This window comes from Gymnogyps californianus, chromosome 24 (assembly GCF_018139145.2).
Source record: "Gymnogyps californianus isolate 813 chromosome 24, ASM1813914v2, whole genome shotgun sequence".
NCBI lineage: Eukaryota > Metazoa > Chordata > Aves > Accipitriformes > Cathartidae > Gymnogyps > Gymnogyps californianus.
Window position 1 is genome coordinate 547,578 of NC_059494.1, and position 15,101 is coordinate 562,678.

General features: G+C 60.1%; 1 protein-coding gene across 1 annotated transcript; it reads left to right on the top strand.

Annotated features, from left to right (window-relative positions):
* Positions 1-1,778: 1,778 nt before the first annotated feature.
* WDR18 (WD repeat domain 18) lies at positions 1,779-14,208 on the top strand. Its single transcript, XM_050910465.1, has 10 exons — positions 1,779-1,988; positions 3,530-3,640; positions 5,404-5,537; positions 6,102-6,243; positions 6,883-7,026; positions 7,249-7,313; positions 7,427-7,551; positions 11,589-11,755; positions 13,117-13,185; positions 13,480-14,208. The coding sequence occupies exons 1-10, from the start codon at positions 1,779-1,781 to the stop codon at positions 13,609-13,611; spliced, it is 1,299 nt and encodes a 432-aa protein (XP_050766422.1). The 3' UTR covers positions 13,612-14,208.
* Positions 14,209-15,101: the final 893 nt, after the last annotated feature.

Genomic DNA, 15,101 nt, shown 5'->3' on the forward strand with positions numbered 1-15,101 from the left:
CACACCCCACACCCCCCCCCCCAAACTCGGTATCTCAATTCCTCAGGTTTCGACCTCGAGCACAGGGTTGTTTTTTTTTTCCCCCCTTCCCCGGGTGCTTGGGGGGGGGGGTCCCCATGCTGGTGGGACACCCCCCCCCCTTTTTTTTTTACTTGGGGAAGCGGCGTTCTCAGGGGATTCGGGGTTTTTCCAGCCTTTCCCCCCCCCAGCCTTTTTTCCCCCCTCCTCTCCAGAGCTGGAAATGCCCCATGGCGGCTCCGTGGACCCCATCCCTTGGGGGGGTCTGGGGGGGGCTCCGTCCGGCTCCTGCTGCTGTTAGGATCCAGCCCAGCTCCCCGCAAGGAGAAATCCTGGGGGGGGGGGGTGTGTTTGTCGTGCCCAGGGTGGGCGTTAGATTTTCTTAGTGAGTTTTTGCATTTGTACAGTCACTGTTTTGGGTTGGTTGGTTTTTTTTTTTTTTAATTATTATTTTTATTTCGCCCCCCTTCCTCTTCCCTCCCCCTCTTTTTTTTTTTTTTGAGAGCGTATTACCTTCCACTTTATTTTTCTTTTTGCATATCGATTTAAAAAAAAAAAAAAAAAAGGCCTAAATCAGTTTCTCTGGGGTTTGGAAAGAAAAAAGGAACGGACACAGCTGCAGACGCATTTACCCAGCGTGCATATCTTAACTCAGGTAAAAAATGAAAAAGAAAAAAAACCACAAAAGACAAAAAAAAGAAAAAGAATAAAAACCACATTCTACCTCTGAGAGCGGCGGCCTCGGGCACACCCGGGCCCCCGGTGAAATATTTCAGTTTTGCAAACATTCAGGTATTGAAACTTTTGATTATTAAAAGAAAGATAAAATAAAATAAAAACACTGAAAGTTTACATTTTATAATAACATTATTATACAGATTGTATTTAAACTTCAGAATATTTAAGACAATTGTAACCCTGTAAAGTTGATGAAATATTAAAAAAAAAAAAAAAAAGTTGTGTTGTCTGGGGTTTCTGTCCCTGGGCGTGCCCGCAGAGCTATGGGGTGCCCGTCCAGTGCCTATAGGGCTATGGGGTGCTCACAGGGTGCCCACGGGGCTATGGGATGCCTATAGAGCTGTGGGATGTCCATGGGGTGTCCATAGGGCTGTGGGGTGTCCACGGGGTCTCCATGGGGTCCCCATAGGGCTGTGAGATGTCCGTGGGGTGTCCATGAGGTGCCCATAGGGTCCCTATAGGCCTGTGGGGTGTCCATGGGGTCCCTATAGAGCTATGGGGTGTCCATGGGTCCGTAAGGTCCTCACGGGGTGCCTATAGGGCTATGGGGTGTCCATGGGTCTGTAAGGTCCTCACGGGGTGCCTATAGGGCTATGGGGTGTCCATGGGTCTGTAAGGTCCTCACGGGGTGCCTATAGGGCTGTGGGGTGTCCATGGGGTCCCTCTGGGGTCCCCACGGGGTGCCCATAGGGCTGTGGGGTGCCTACAAAGATACGGGGTGCCTATGGGGCTATGGGGTCCCCATAGGGTGCTCGCAGAGCTACGGGGTGCCCACCGGGAGCCCCCAAGGCTGTGGGGTGACCACGGGGTGCCCCCGGTCCCCCATCCCGGGACGGGCCCTGCTGGGCTTCCTGCCGCGTGCGAGCGCGCCGGCAGCCCCGCCCCGCCCCGCCCCGCGCACCGCGCGGCCATGGCGGCGCCGCTCTTGGTTGGCCGCCGCCGTGCCGTCGGGCGGAGGGAGGGTGGGCGGGCGGCGCTCTAGGCGGCCGCCGCGCTCTCTCTGGCCCTGGCGGACCGCGAAGATGGCGGCGCCCATGGAGGTGGCGCTGGTGTCGGACGCCGCCGGGCCGCTCTGCAACTGCTCCGTCTGGGAGCTGCACTCGGGCTCCGCCCTGCCCGGCTACCGCGGCGGCAACAGCGGGCCGCGCGGGCTGGCGCTGCTGGGCGGCGAGCACCTGCTGGGGGCCCAGCTCGGCAAGAGCTACATCAACGTCTGGGAGCTCCAGAGGAAGGTACCGGCGCGGCGGGCGGGCCCGGGAGGCCTCGGCTCGGGGGGCGCCCCCGGGCCCCGCAGAGGGACCTCCCGTCCCTGTGGGGGTGCGCCAGGGCCCCCCTCCCTGGAGACCCCCCGTCTCTGTGGTGAGGGCCCCTCTCTCCATGGAGACCCCCGGTCTCTGTGGTCAGACCCCCCCCGTGGCCCCTCTCTCCATAGAAACCCCCGGTCTCTGTGGTCAGCCCCCCCCCGTGGCCCCTCTCTCCATAGAAACGCCCGGTCTCTATGGTCAGGCCCCCCCGTGGCCCCTCTCTCCATGGAAACCCCCACCTCTGTGGTCTGACCCCCAGGCCCCCCCCTTCTCTCCATAACGACCCCCATCACCACGGGCAGATGCCCGACATCCCCCTCTCTGCAGAGACCCCCCCAGTGATGCCCCTGAGCCCCCCATCTCCGAGGGGACCTGCCTGCAGCCCCCTCCCTGCCTTGCCCGCCCCCCCCCCCCCCCAGGGTTATGGATCCCATAAGGCCTGGCTCCCTTCCTGGGGGTCCTCCTCTCCGGGCCAGCGTCTCCCCGGCCGTGTCCCCCCCCCCCGGCTCCCCTTCCCGGGGCTGGAAAGGAGCGTCATGGCTCCCAGGGCTGCCCAGGAATGTGACCGTCCCCGGCAAGGGAGAGCCCGGGGGGGATGTGAGCACCCCGCGGCTGGGCCCGCTTCGCCTGAAGCCTCCCATCACCTCAGTCCGCTCTCTGCGCCTTCCAGCCAAAACCAGAAGCCTAAACGGAGCCGGACAAACCTCACCCGTCCCGACACAGCCATCCCCCGTCCCCCTCCTGCTAGCTGCATCCATCCCGCTCCTGCTTCATCTAGGGCAGGACACTAGCAAACAGAGCCGTTTGCTCTCCGTTCCCTGTTGCTCCCCTCAGTGTTGCCGCAGAGAGCGGCAGCAGCCCGTCGGTTTCAGCACACGCAGCCCCTTCGCTGCCACAGCTCCGGGGCTGTTCTTTCCAGTTTTCCCGAGCTGCGAGGAGCTGCTCTCAGAGCTGCTGCTTGTTCTCCCAGGCTGTGAGCTCGCATCGTCTTCTTTTTATTTTTTATCAATGTTATTTTGCTGTAGTCTTCTGAGCCTGTTTTCTGCTGAATCTCTGGGGTTCCCCAGCTGTGGAGCATCCAGACCCCTTGCCTTTCGGTACCCCTCCTGCTGCGTGTCGCTGGAGCTCTGTGCTTGGAGGAGGGTGGAGGGGAATTTAGCTTTTCCCTGCGGGGCTGAACATGAAGCAGCTGCAACAGAACCAGCAAAATGCAGAGCAATTCGATGGGATTTGCACACATGGACTGTGCTCCTCCATCATCTTCCTCTTTGCCATTGAATCTCCGAACCGCGGCAGTGCTGGTGTGGGTTGAGGACACTTCTCAAACGCAGGCAGCCGCAGCGCGTCGGACGCTGCCTGAGCTGCCTCTTCTCCCACGGGCCGATCTCGGCTGAACCAGGGTCTTGTTTCTCTCTCCCTCCCGTGCTCCAGCCCGTACTGAACAGCCACGGTGTTCTTTCTGCCCGCAGGACCAGCTCCAGCAGAAGATCATATGCCCTGGGCCGGTGACCTGCCTGACGGCTTCTCCCAACGGGCTCTACATCTTGGCTGGGGTTGCTGAGAGCATCTACCTGTGGGAGGTAAGGGGGCTGCCGGCTGGCACGGGGAACGGGGATGCAGAGGTTCGCATCCTGTACAGTTAGCGAGTGCCCCCGTCCCCTCAGGTGTCCGTAAATCCACCTTGTCTGGGCTCCGCAGTGGGGCGAAGGCTTTGCTGGGTCACGTACGTTACAGCTGTCCTGGTGCGGTCTGGGCTCCACGTTGCCCCGAGGGGCTGGGGCCGGCTGCTCGGTGGCCTCCATGGGCGTGCAGACCGTGGGGCAGCTCGTCAAAGGAGGGGGGGAAGAAATTGTGGTGGGAGGTGCTGGGAGAGGCTTAGGTCTGTTCTTTCCTTCTCTTTCCGAGCTGGTACAGATGCCTCAGGGGTCAGGTGTTGCTCCCTCGAAGCAGAAGCGCAGGACCTGGTTTTCCTTTAGCACTTCTTCCACGTTTTAGCCTAATATTTGTGTGTGACTTGTGATCTGGATGTCTGCAGAGACTGCTGTGCTCTGGTCATCATCCTATTTGTAATTAGTGGTGTGTTTACCTGGGGATTACACTGCGTTCTAAGCACTTCACCAACTAAATAAAAGAACAAGCTTGTTCTGAGCCCCAGGGTTAAACACCGAGATTTCTAACCTGGAAAGCTCTCCGTCCTGGGGGATGTTTCTGAGCCTTGTTATGTGGGCGGCTCGTATCTTAATTCATCAGATTTTTCTTTTAAAAATGTGCTTGTGGCAATGTTGGGAAGAAAGCCCTCACAAGGAATGCTGGGCTGAGACTGCAGCAAGTGGGAGTTACTCGCTCGTGATGCTCTGAGCTGGTCTCTGCTCTGCTTCATCTGCAGAGCGTGGCCCTTTCTGTCTGCCCCCAGCTAGCCTTGCCTTGCAGACGCTTCTGAGCGTCTGCCTGGAGCGGGTGACGGCACCGTCCTTCTGGCAGAGGGAACAGGCATGTTGGAGAGGCTGCGTGGAAACCATCGCAGAGCTGGAAATGGGCCCAGGAGCCCTAGTTTTGCGCCTTCTCTGTGAAACCACTTGTTCTCCGTTGAATTGCTGTTTGGTTTTATTTTTCGGTGGAATTCAGACAACGAGAGGGAGTCGAGACTGGTTTTTTTGTACGGGGCTCCCTCGCTGCCCCCTTAGTTCCCTCCCCATCTGCAGTGTTGCCTTTTAACAAGAAAAGCTCCGGGTTTAGGGAACTCCTTGTCCACCCTAAAGCCTCCATTTGCCTGAGACCATGCAGCCGTGCTGAGGTACAGTAACCCCTGGGGTGGCACGCAGCCTCCTGCGGCTTTCGTAACCCCCGCAGCCATCTCATTAGATGTTGTGGGAGGTTGGAAGAAGCTGTCAAAGCAGTATTAACAGTAAACAGGAAATCTTTACTGCACACTTGTGTCTTGACCAGAGAAACGGCACTGGCATCGCTAGGTTCCAGAGTTAACATGGGCAGGACTTCTTCAAACTGTCTTCTGCTGTATTTACCTTCGGTGAAAAGCATATGTGGTTGTACTGGTTGCACCTTGATTGTGTCAGTTGCCATCAGTGAGGTGCCAACGGGCTCGCGTGGTTGACACAACCTTCCCTTTTCACTCTGTTTGCCGCCTCCGCTCACCGCCCTGTTCTGCACGGCTCCGCGGCGCAGGGACTCTCCGCTCTGCTCGCGCCTGGCACAGCAACGCGCAGCTGGGGACGGAGCTGCAGGTGCTGCTGCGCCCACAACCCTTGAAGGCAGGGCGCCGTCTTATTCTGGGGCATCTCAGCGCTCCTTTCTTAATATTCTCCTGCCCGTTCCCTTGCTGTAGGTCTCCAACGGGAACCTCCTAGCCATCCTGAACCGACACTACCAGGACCTCACGTGCCTCTGCTTTACTGACGACAGCAGCCACTTTCTCTCGGGGGCGAAGGACTGTCTGGCCCTGGTGTGGAACCTTTACAGGTAACGGTGGCCTGCGGGGAGGTCTCGACCCCTTCGGACGGGGGACAGGGAGCATCTGGGCGAGGAATATTAGAACAAGAGATCAGCCAGCACTTCCCGGAGGCGGAATCAGCTCTAACTAAGCCCGCGTGTCTAAGCTGTTGGTAAAGCCTGCTGGCGATGATGAGCCTGTGCCCTCCTTAGGCGGCTGCTCCACTGCTGTCACCCTCGCTGCCAGAGAGGTTTTTCCTAGTGTCTCATCTGAGCTTCCCAAGCTGTGGCACATGGCTCTGACTTCTTTTCCCTGCTTGACACAGAGTGGATTGTGCCCTTTCCCTGCTAATGGCGGCTGAGGTCTCTGTCCCCTCTGGCGTGGGGAGCTCAGTAGTGGCCCTCGTCCTCAGTATTGCACGTGCTGCAGCCGCTGACGGCTTCTGTGTCCTGCTTGGTCCTTGCAGCCAGGAGAGCCGTCCCGGAGGAAGCAGAGCCTTGGCCAGCGCTCCTCACAGCCGCTTTGCTCTGGCATCCCCAGCGTTGCTCTTGCTGACCTGCCGTGCCAACCCGTCTCCCTGTTCTCCCCTACAGCGTGCTGCAGGCAGAGCCCTCCCAGATCCCTGACCCTCGCCACGTGTGGTCCCGACACAGCCTCCCCATCACGGACTTGTGCTGTGGCTTTGGAGGGCCCTTGGCACGAGCTGCCACAGCCTCCCTTGACCAGACAGCGAAGGTAAGGCTCGGCTCCGTCCCACCGAACAAGAGTCCCAGAGGTGCGCAGGCCCCACAGGGTTAAAGCAGAGTTTCGGCTGGGCTGCAGCAAAGCTGTCCGTGAGGGTTGCAGTAGCTGAATTTCTTGGCTGTCTCTGTGATGACTCAGAGCTGCCAGACCTAATGGGCTTTGCCTCTCCAAACACCAGCAGTTTCTCTGCACCTGCCCTCGGGCTGGGCCTCTGCGTGCTTTGCAGTCCCTCTTCTCCTGGGGAACGTTGGGGTCAGCTCCTCTGGTTCCCCTCACTGACCTCCTTTAGTCTCGAAGGGACTGGAAGCCAGAGCCTGGAACCCAGAGCCCGCAGCCAGCTCCTCCTGCCCTGCAGGGAGGGGTCTGCCCTGGGCGCAGGACAGGCACGGGAGGGGGTTAAGGGCCGTTTTGGAGCTGCTGGGAAACTTGTTGTCTCGTGGTCGCGGCGAGGCTGATCCCCGGTTCTGCCGTGGTTGTGCCTTGGACGAGGTTTCCCCATCTGCAGCAGGGAGGGGGTGCCGGGACGTGCTGCCAGCTTGCCGCTGGGCAGGCGCTGATAAGAGCAGCGTGTTCTTCCAATCCTGCCGTTAACATTTAAGCCCCTAATTCTCTTGTACCCTCTCACTCCAGCTCTGGGAAATCTCATCTGGGGAGCTCCTGCTTTCCGTCCTCTTCGATGTGGGGATCATGGCTGTGACTCTTGACCTCTCCGAGTATCACATGTTCTGCGGCGGCATGGACGGATCCATCTTCCAGGTTGACCTCTGTGCCTGGGTGAGTGCGTGGGGCTGCAGATCTGCTCGGTGCTGCTCTTGGCGTGGCACCCTGAGCCACTGTCACCTCCCCGCCTACGTGACTGGTGTGACCTACCAGGGCACGGGAGAGCCTGGGTTCCCCTGTATCTCCTCTGCCTCTGCCAGACACAGTGATGAACCTGCTGGCTTCAGTCTTCCTGAATTTAAACCACTCTCTCCCTTCCTTCCTTCATTTCTGCAGCCGGTCCAGAGAGACCGGACCTTCCAGACAGAGCGGGAGAACGGGAAGGTCTTCAAAGGGCACAGGTGAGGGACCAGACATACCTGGCAAACACTTCATTGGCCCCGTCTGCCCATCTCACCAGTTTCTGGCAGTCCTCGGGTCATCCTGAGTTTAAACATCCTCTTCCCCATTCCAGGAACCAGGTGACGTGTCTGTCGGTCTCCACGGATGGCAGCCTGCTGCTTTCCGGCTCACACGACGAAACAGTCCGGCTGTGGGACATCCAGAGCAAGCAGTGCCTGAAGACGATGAATCACAAAGGTAGGCATGCCTTTATCTCCGCGATCCTTTTCTCCTCAACTGCCAAAGGCCGCTGCTGTCTCACTTCTGCTGCTCTGACGCCGGCCTGGGCTCTTCAGGCATTTCTCTGCTCCTTGCTTCACACCTCCAGGAAGGGTAGAGGCGTTAGAGGGAGGCCTCAGCTGTCTGGAGTAATGTTTTGACCTTGCCCACGTCTGTTAACAACCCCGCTGTGCACTGTCAGGGAGTGAGTCATAGATTTCACCCTGTCACTGAGGTCATCCAGGATCTTCCTCCCTGTTTTCCAAAGGGAGCGGTTGCCCCACATGCACCCTAACGCCTGGGGAGGCTGTGAGAGGGGGAGGACGTGTCTGGAGCAGAGACTGTCCCTGTGACCCCAGCAACGCGCGCCCATGAGCTCATTAGGCCTGAAGTGAATCCGATATAAGCAGTCGTCTGGGATTTGAGTCTAATGGCTCCGATGAACCATGCAAACAAACCTTTACAGGCTCAGATCAGCAATTAGGTGCCTCGGAGCAGTGGACCATGGAGCCCTCCTGTTGCATTTGAGCTCTTGCTAACAGTGGATTTCTTATGCGATTGTGGCGGTCTCCAGTCTCTTAACACCGCTCTCGCTGGTGGGGCTGGCAGCGCTGCTCTCCGGGCACTGCCTAAACCCTCCCAGGAGGCGACGGTGGTGAAAGTCAGACCCTGTTCCTCTGTGACGCTGCCTCTGGACAGAGGCGGGCAAGCTGCTGCCTCAGGGCAGTCGCTGAAAGCCAGGCTGCCTGCAGACCCTTCTTTCCTTTTGCTGCCAAGGACCGTTTCTAATGGGGACCTACTGCAGCGCCCGTCCAGCCTTGCTCCGCTGGCATTAGAAGGGTGAAAGCAGACAAAATCTGTGTGAGTCATCAGAGGAGGGGGGGCCAAGCTTGCACTGCGAGCCAGGCATTAAAGCTCTCCTTGAGGCTGCAGGGGAGTGCAGATGGACACAAGCGGGACCAGGTTGACCGTGCGGCTGGGTGCCGGGGCCATGAGGTGCGGGTGCTTTCTGCAGCCTCCGCTGGCTCCCTTCTTCCTGCGGGCAGGGATTTGGCTTCCCCGGTGTCGTGGTTTAACCCCAGTCAGCAACTCAGCACCACGCAGCCGCTTCCCCCTCCCAGTGGGGTGAGGAGGAGGAAAGGAAAAAAAAGTAAAACTCGTGGGTTGAGATAAGAACAGTTTAATAACTAAAGTAAAATATAATACTAACAATAGTAATAATGAAATATAATAATAGTAACGAAAAGGAAAATAACAAAAAAAAGGAAGGGGGGGGAGGAAAAAAACAGCGATGCACAATGCAATTGCTCACCACCCGCTGACCGATGCCAGAGCCGCAATCCACCCCTCCCGGCCAACTCCCCCCTGTTTATATACTGGGCATGACATTCCATGGTATGGAATAGCCCTTTGGCTAGTTGGGGTCAGCTGTCCTAGCCATGCTCCCTCCCGGCTTCTTGCACACCTGCGTGCTGGCAGAGCATGGGAAACTGAAAAGTCCTTGGTTTAAGATAAGCGCTACTTAGCAACAACTAAAACATCAGTGTGTTATCAACAGTATTCTCACACTAAATCCAAAACACAGCACTGTACCAGCTACTAAGAAGAGAGTTAACTCTGTCCCAGCCGAAACCAGGACACCCGGCAGCCCTGGCACCAGTACCACCCTGCTGCTGCTGCTGCATGCTTAATCTGAGCCCGGCAGCGGGGTGGGAGCTGTGTTGTGGATCAGGAGCTCCCATCCAGAGGAGCCCACCACCAGAGAGCTGTACCGTAGGTGGAGGGTCCCCGCGCAGAGCCCAGGCTCCCCGCAGCCTCCCTGCATCGGGAGCTCTGCGGCTCTTCTGTCCCAGCGCTGCCTCTCTTCGGCAGCCCTGCCACCCCATCTGAGTGGGGCAGCGAGTTCCCTGCAGCGCTGGTTTCCAGCAAGTCCCCGTCTCCCCTTGGCCTTTCTTGCCGCCTGTCCGAGCAGTGACGTGAGCCTCCCAGCAAGGTCTGTCCCCTGCTGCCGCCCTGCTTGCCTCTCCAGCGCGTTCCCTCAGCCTTTCCCTTCCCAAGGCAGAGATGACGTGGGCTTTTCTGCCGCGGCTGACGTGACAGCAACCTCCGGCCTGGTGTGCTCGGGAGAGCGAGGTCCCTCTGCTCGCAGGGCAGAGCGGGTAGCTGGGGGCGAGGCAGAAACCGCTGCCCTCCCCACATGACGGTGCTGCAAATAGATTGGAGAGGTCGGAGCGTGGCTCAGGGCTCGAGAACAGCGTGGCTGTGCAGGCAGGACAGATGCAGGGGGCTTTTCCAGCAAGGATTGCTTGTCCTTGACGAGGGCGGGCAGCGGGGGCAGAGCATGGGCAGGCGGATAGACTTTGAGAAATTGGGCTGCTGCTCTTGGGTAACGAGCTGTGACTGTGCCGGGCAAGGCAGGGCTGCTCCCGGTCACCCGGCGTGGCTAGCACCGCTCCGAGGAGAAGCAGCAGACCTCTGGGATGAGGCTGTGAGCCAATGCTCCCCGGTTCTCTTGCCAGCACTGCCCCAAAATCCCTCTGGGCCTCGGTTCCTGTCCTGTCACGCGAGCTCCATCCTTTTCTCTGCAAACACAGTATGGTACAGACCATCCCCGAGGGCTCGTTCGTGCAAGGTCACCCCAGGGATGCTCCAGCCGCTCCGTCCTGCCAGCAGCTGCCAGTGTTGGAAGCTGGATTACTTATTCTCCCCCAGTTGAGTGCAGTCCCTCTGCCCACCCTGGCAGGGTGTCACCCACCGCCTGGTGCCCGAGCCGTCGTGACGAGGTGGGCTTGGACGGGACTTGCATCTGCACTGGGGCCCGAGAGCGGCTGGGTGGTCTGCGCCTGGATGGTGACCAGATCTGGGGACCTGTGGGCTAGTTCGTGAGATTTTTCTCCTCTCTGCCTTTCTTGTCCCTTCCTTTCAAATGGCTCCTGGAACTGCCGGTGAACCAGCAGCGGTAATCTCACTAATGGATATTTTCATAAGAAGCAGCAAACGTCTTGTCTTTAGGGGGGGAGCAAGAGTAAAACAAATGGTTTGTTACAGCACGGCGTTGGCAAAGAGCAGCTTCTGGACCGAGTATTCGGCGGAGCCTTTGGTTTGCCAGTGGGATCCAGCCTTGGATCCCGGGAGGGTCAGGCTTTGGAGCAGGCTCTGGTCTAACTGGAGAGGGAGATGATGGTGAGGGAGCCCTCGTCTGCATCAGAGGTGTTTTTGTCCGTCTCCTCTGCAGAGACTGAAAGCCTGGGGCGGCTCCGAGCCCTCCGGGGACCCCCCAGGCTCCCTCCATCATCCTGCACCTTTCCCCGCTGCCTTTGGCGGGGACGCTGGGCGGGTGCTGCGGCAGCCTGCCTCCGCTCAGGTGCATCTGGATCCTTTTAACCTTTCCCTTCGCGCTGTCGAGTTTGACCAGGGGAAGATGGATGGTCGGGGATTTATTAGTGGTGACCGAGCTGCTCTGCTCGCACACAAGCCCGCTGGCTGCTGGAGGTGTGCTGCAGGCGGTGCGGGGGGGCTTTGGGGGGCTGGGGGGTCGCTGTGTCTGACGGGGAGAGGTTTGGGGGCAATGGTGGGAGTTCACCAGTAAGCACGAGTTCGGAAGGGGGGGGCGGAGGGGGCTGCTGACAGAAAGCAGCAGCCTGTGTGGGTAAATGCAGTAATTAAAGCGCTCATTAGCTCTGCCAAACGAGAGTGTGTGATAGATCATTGCAGGAGGCAGCTGCGAGAGCGGCAGCTGCTGATGGCTGGCTGGCTCTGCGGAGGATGGCCGGGCCGCCCCGCTCCTCCCTGTGCTGCCTGCCGGGCCCGGGGTGCGGAGCCGCATCCCCGCTGCGAAGGACGGGGAGAGGGGCTCTGCCTCTTCCCAGGTGCTGGGGAGGAAGGCCAGAGTCCTGGCAGCTGCCTGCGCCGCGGGTTGCACCCTCTGTTCTCGGGGCTGCCCGAGGCACCAGGCAAGAGGCAAACCTGCCGGAGGGGGGGAGTCTGACCCGTCCCCTCCTCTCGTCCCATCCCAGGTCCGGTTACAAACGCCTTCATAGTGCTGGCCCCAGCCAACATGTTTAACCCGGACGGGAAACCCAGCGTGCCTCTCCCCAAATTCAGTAAACACCTCCACGGCACCGAGAGCAACGACGAGCAGGGGAGCGAGGGAGTGACGCTGCGCCTCGGGCTCCACCAGCAGGTACCGGGGACCAGCAGGCTGCTGGGGAGGGGGAGACGGAGGTCGGGTGGGGGGGTCTGTGCCGGAGGGTGCAAAATTTCTCCTCCAGCCAGAGCAGCGGCGGTGGCCGGTCTGTGCTGATCCGCTGCTGATGGGCAGCAGCTCCACGACCTGTTCTGATCTTCCCCCGTGCTGCTGAACTTCCCCAAGTGCAGTGGAATTGCCCGGTTAACTGACTCGTGGTGGGAGCCTTGCAGGCAGGCCAGGCAGCGAGCAGGCAGGCTCTTCCCTTGCTCTCGGCTGTGTCTGGGCTGCTCTCGGCTGGGGAAGGGGAACCCCTGGACCGAGGTCTCCAAGTGGAGCAGGGTCCTGGCTGGGGCACAGGGTGTCCCTTTGAAATGACCCCGGTGCCAGTCGTGGCGGGGGGGTCTGGAGGTTGTTGGAGCTCTGCAGCTCTGCCCTGCCCGAAGTCCTGCCTGTCAAGAGCCCCCCGCGCAGCGTCTTTGCCTCTTTCTGCCAGAGGCTGTTCCCCTCTGCGAACGCCCTTCTCCAGCGTGGTGAAACCCGCTCCTCCTCCCTCGCGCTCCCCTCGCCGTCCTGGCTGGTGCAGTCATTTGTCCTCCCAGCCTTGTGCCGCAGCGTGGGCTGGCTCTGCTGTCCCACCGCTGCTGTCCCTCGGCCCCGGCGAGGCCGTCCCCAGGTCGGGGGGGGTATCCTGCACCATCAATGATCTCAGGCTCGCTGCGTGCCGTGCCGGTCCATGTGCTGGCCTCTCTGCCGGTGGTCCCAGAGCTTCTCTCCTCTGTCAGCGTCTGTCCCCAGGCGAGTGACAGTCCTACCACGGCTGATGGATGAGCTCCGTGTCGGGGAGGTGACAGCCGATCCAGGAGGGGCTGTTTGCCCGCTGCTGGGCGGAGGGGACGGCACGCCGGCGGTGCAGGGCCAGCTCAGGTGCTGCTTTGGAAATGTCGGTCCCGCAGTCGGTCAGGCTCCTCCGCTCGCAGCACGGTGCCGGGGAGAGCAGCCTGCGGCATGGCAAGCCCGGCGCTTCCCCCTGCCGAGGCAAAGCGCTCTGCCTGTGCTGGCAGAGGAGCTTGGTGGACCCCTGTGCCAGGCACTCCCGAGGGGGCTGTTTTGGGACCCCTGTCCCTGCCCAGCCCTGCGCACAGGCCTTCCGTTCTGGAAAGGGGCTGCAGCTCCAGCCAGGCTCTGCTGGTGCCGCGGGGGTGGCCGTACCCCGCTGGAGTCTCTGCTCCATTTCTGCTTTGTCCCATGGGGCTGGGGGGGTTCTTTGCCTACTCCGGCGGGGAGCCCTGCCCAGGGGCGCTGGGAGAGGGCCAGGGTCTTCTCTGTGAATCATCGCTCCTGTCTGGTCCCTGCAGGAGTCTGGGGAGAGCTACCTGGAGAAGGCTGAGAAGATGTACTCGCAGATGTACTCAACAAGGGAAAAGGTGAGAGCTGCTCTGAGACGGGGGAATCGCGTCCTGCTGGTACGGAGCCCTTGGGGGGTCCTCTCTTCAGCTGAGCCGGTTCTTAGGGCCCTGTGCAAGTTGGGGACGGGGAGGAACGAGCCCTGGAATTTGCTGATGGTGTAGGCAGGAGGGGCTGCGGTTTGAGTAGGAGGTGGAGGAGGGAGAGGATGAAAGGGTTTGGGATTTGCTGCTGTTGGGGGGAGCACCAGCCTCCCCTTGCCAGAGGTGAGACCTGGGTGCCTGACGCTTTTCTCTTGTGGTGTTCTGTGGCAGAACCTGGTGGGCGACCAGGAGCATCTGACGATCCAGGTGAGCGAGCTGGAAGAGGAGGTGAGCACCCTCCGGAAAATCAACAAGAACCTCTTCGACTTCTCCGCTCGCATCATCACCAAACCAGCCAAATGAAGAGGCACCCCCTGCCCTCGCACCCCTCTGCCTCTCCCTGCCCAGCTCCTGGGGAAGAACCAGCCCGCCCTCGGGCGCCTGCACACGCAGACGTGCAAGCACGCCTGGCTCGCCTCCTCGCCAGCGCCCGTCACGCGGCACACGCCGGAGCGTTTGCCTGCTCGGTCTGGCGTCCGTTCCACGACACGGGACTGAGACAAGCGCGGGGGCTGCAGGGCTGCTGCGTGCGGGACAACACAGGGACCGTTTTCACCCCGATTCGCCGCGCGGTGCCGGCGGGGGCAGACTCGGAGCGGCCGGCTGCGGGAGGAGCATTGCCAGCTCTGAGGGAGGGGTTCAGGACGCAGCTCCTGCTCTTTCCCCGTCTCTTCCCCTGGCCCTCTTTTGTTTCTTTTCGTTACTTGACCCTGCAGTGCAGACAGAAAAGTGTTTTTCTCTTAATACCGGTTTGAGATTGGATTTTGGAGACCCCATCCTGCCCTGGGAGATGCTGCTTGGTATCGCCGGACCCCTCACAGCTGGGATCCCGCTGTGGGCTTGTTCTGCTCTCGTGACAGCAGGGGCTGAGCAGCTCCTGCTCCTGGGGGGTGCCCGGGGCCAGCGTAGGCGCTGCCTGGGGACAGGCGGGGGGTCCCTGGGGTGCCAAGCCTGAAGACGGGACTCCCGCACCGCCCCGTCCATCCTCCTGGTCTGGTGGGCACGGGGCTGTGGGGGTGTCCCTGGGCTCAGAGTGCGGGTGGTGGCTTTGGGGCGCGGGGCTGACTCCTTCGGGGAGGGGTGGGGGGGCCAGCAAGGTGCTATTTCCAATCTCCTAAGTTGACAATTTATATATATTTGGATCCAGCTACTTTGTTTTCACGGTGTTCTGGGGAATCGGCCTTTTGTATTGTCACGAGCATGGCAGCGGGGGTTGTGGGTTTTGTTTAGGTTTATTTTTTACATAAAAGATTTGTTTTTTATAGTGAAAGGTGCCTGAGGCTTTTTTTTTTAACACCCCGCTGGTGGCCACAGATCTCGACAACCCACACCACCGCTGCCCCGGCAGGGCTGTCAGCAGGGAGCGGGGAAGCCACTTCTTGTCCCAGGGAAGCCGGGCTGCTCGGTCACCTTTGCCGTGTGGGTCCCTCCCTGTCCCCACGAGGCTTTGCCTCCCAGCCCACGGGGGCGGAGGGGGGTCCCCTGGATCTCCAGGACCGTGGCCATCCCTGCCCGCACCCACCACACCGGCCTGGTTAATACGCCAGAAGTAAGCACAGTTGATGTAAAGTGCACTTCAATAACGCGAGCGTCCGTGCAGACCGCGTTCCTGCCAGCGTGCTTAGATAATGCTTTTAGCTTAATAAGCGGCGTTTCTCTTGTCTTTTGCTCCCCACCTTCCTCCTGACAGTTTGGATCAACATTAATTGGCTGCATCAGGGAGCATCAGCCCGAGCCAGGGGCTGCTCCGGGGGCTGCCGGCGGGGGCTGCGGTGGGAGCGTGTCCCCGCTGC

Bases quoted from the DNA above. Each gene is read 5' to 3' on its own strand.
- WDR18 (XM_050910465.1), top strand. From the start codon at position 1,779: ATGGCGGCGCCCATGGAGGTGGCGCTGGTGTCGGACGCCGCCGGGCCG. The intron at 1,989-3,529 runs GTACCGGCGCGG...TTCTGCCCGCAG, and splicing joins TCTGGGAGCTCCAGAGGAAG to GACCAGCTCCAGCAGAAGAT. The intron at 11,756-13,116 runs GTACCGGGGACC...TGGTCCCTGCAG, and splicing joins GCCTCGGGCTCCACCAGCAG to GAGTCTGGGGAGAGCTACCT.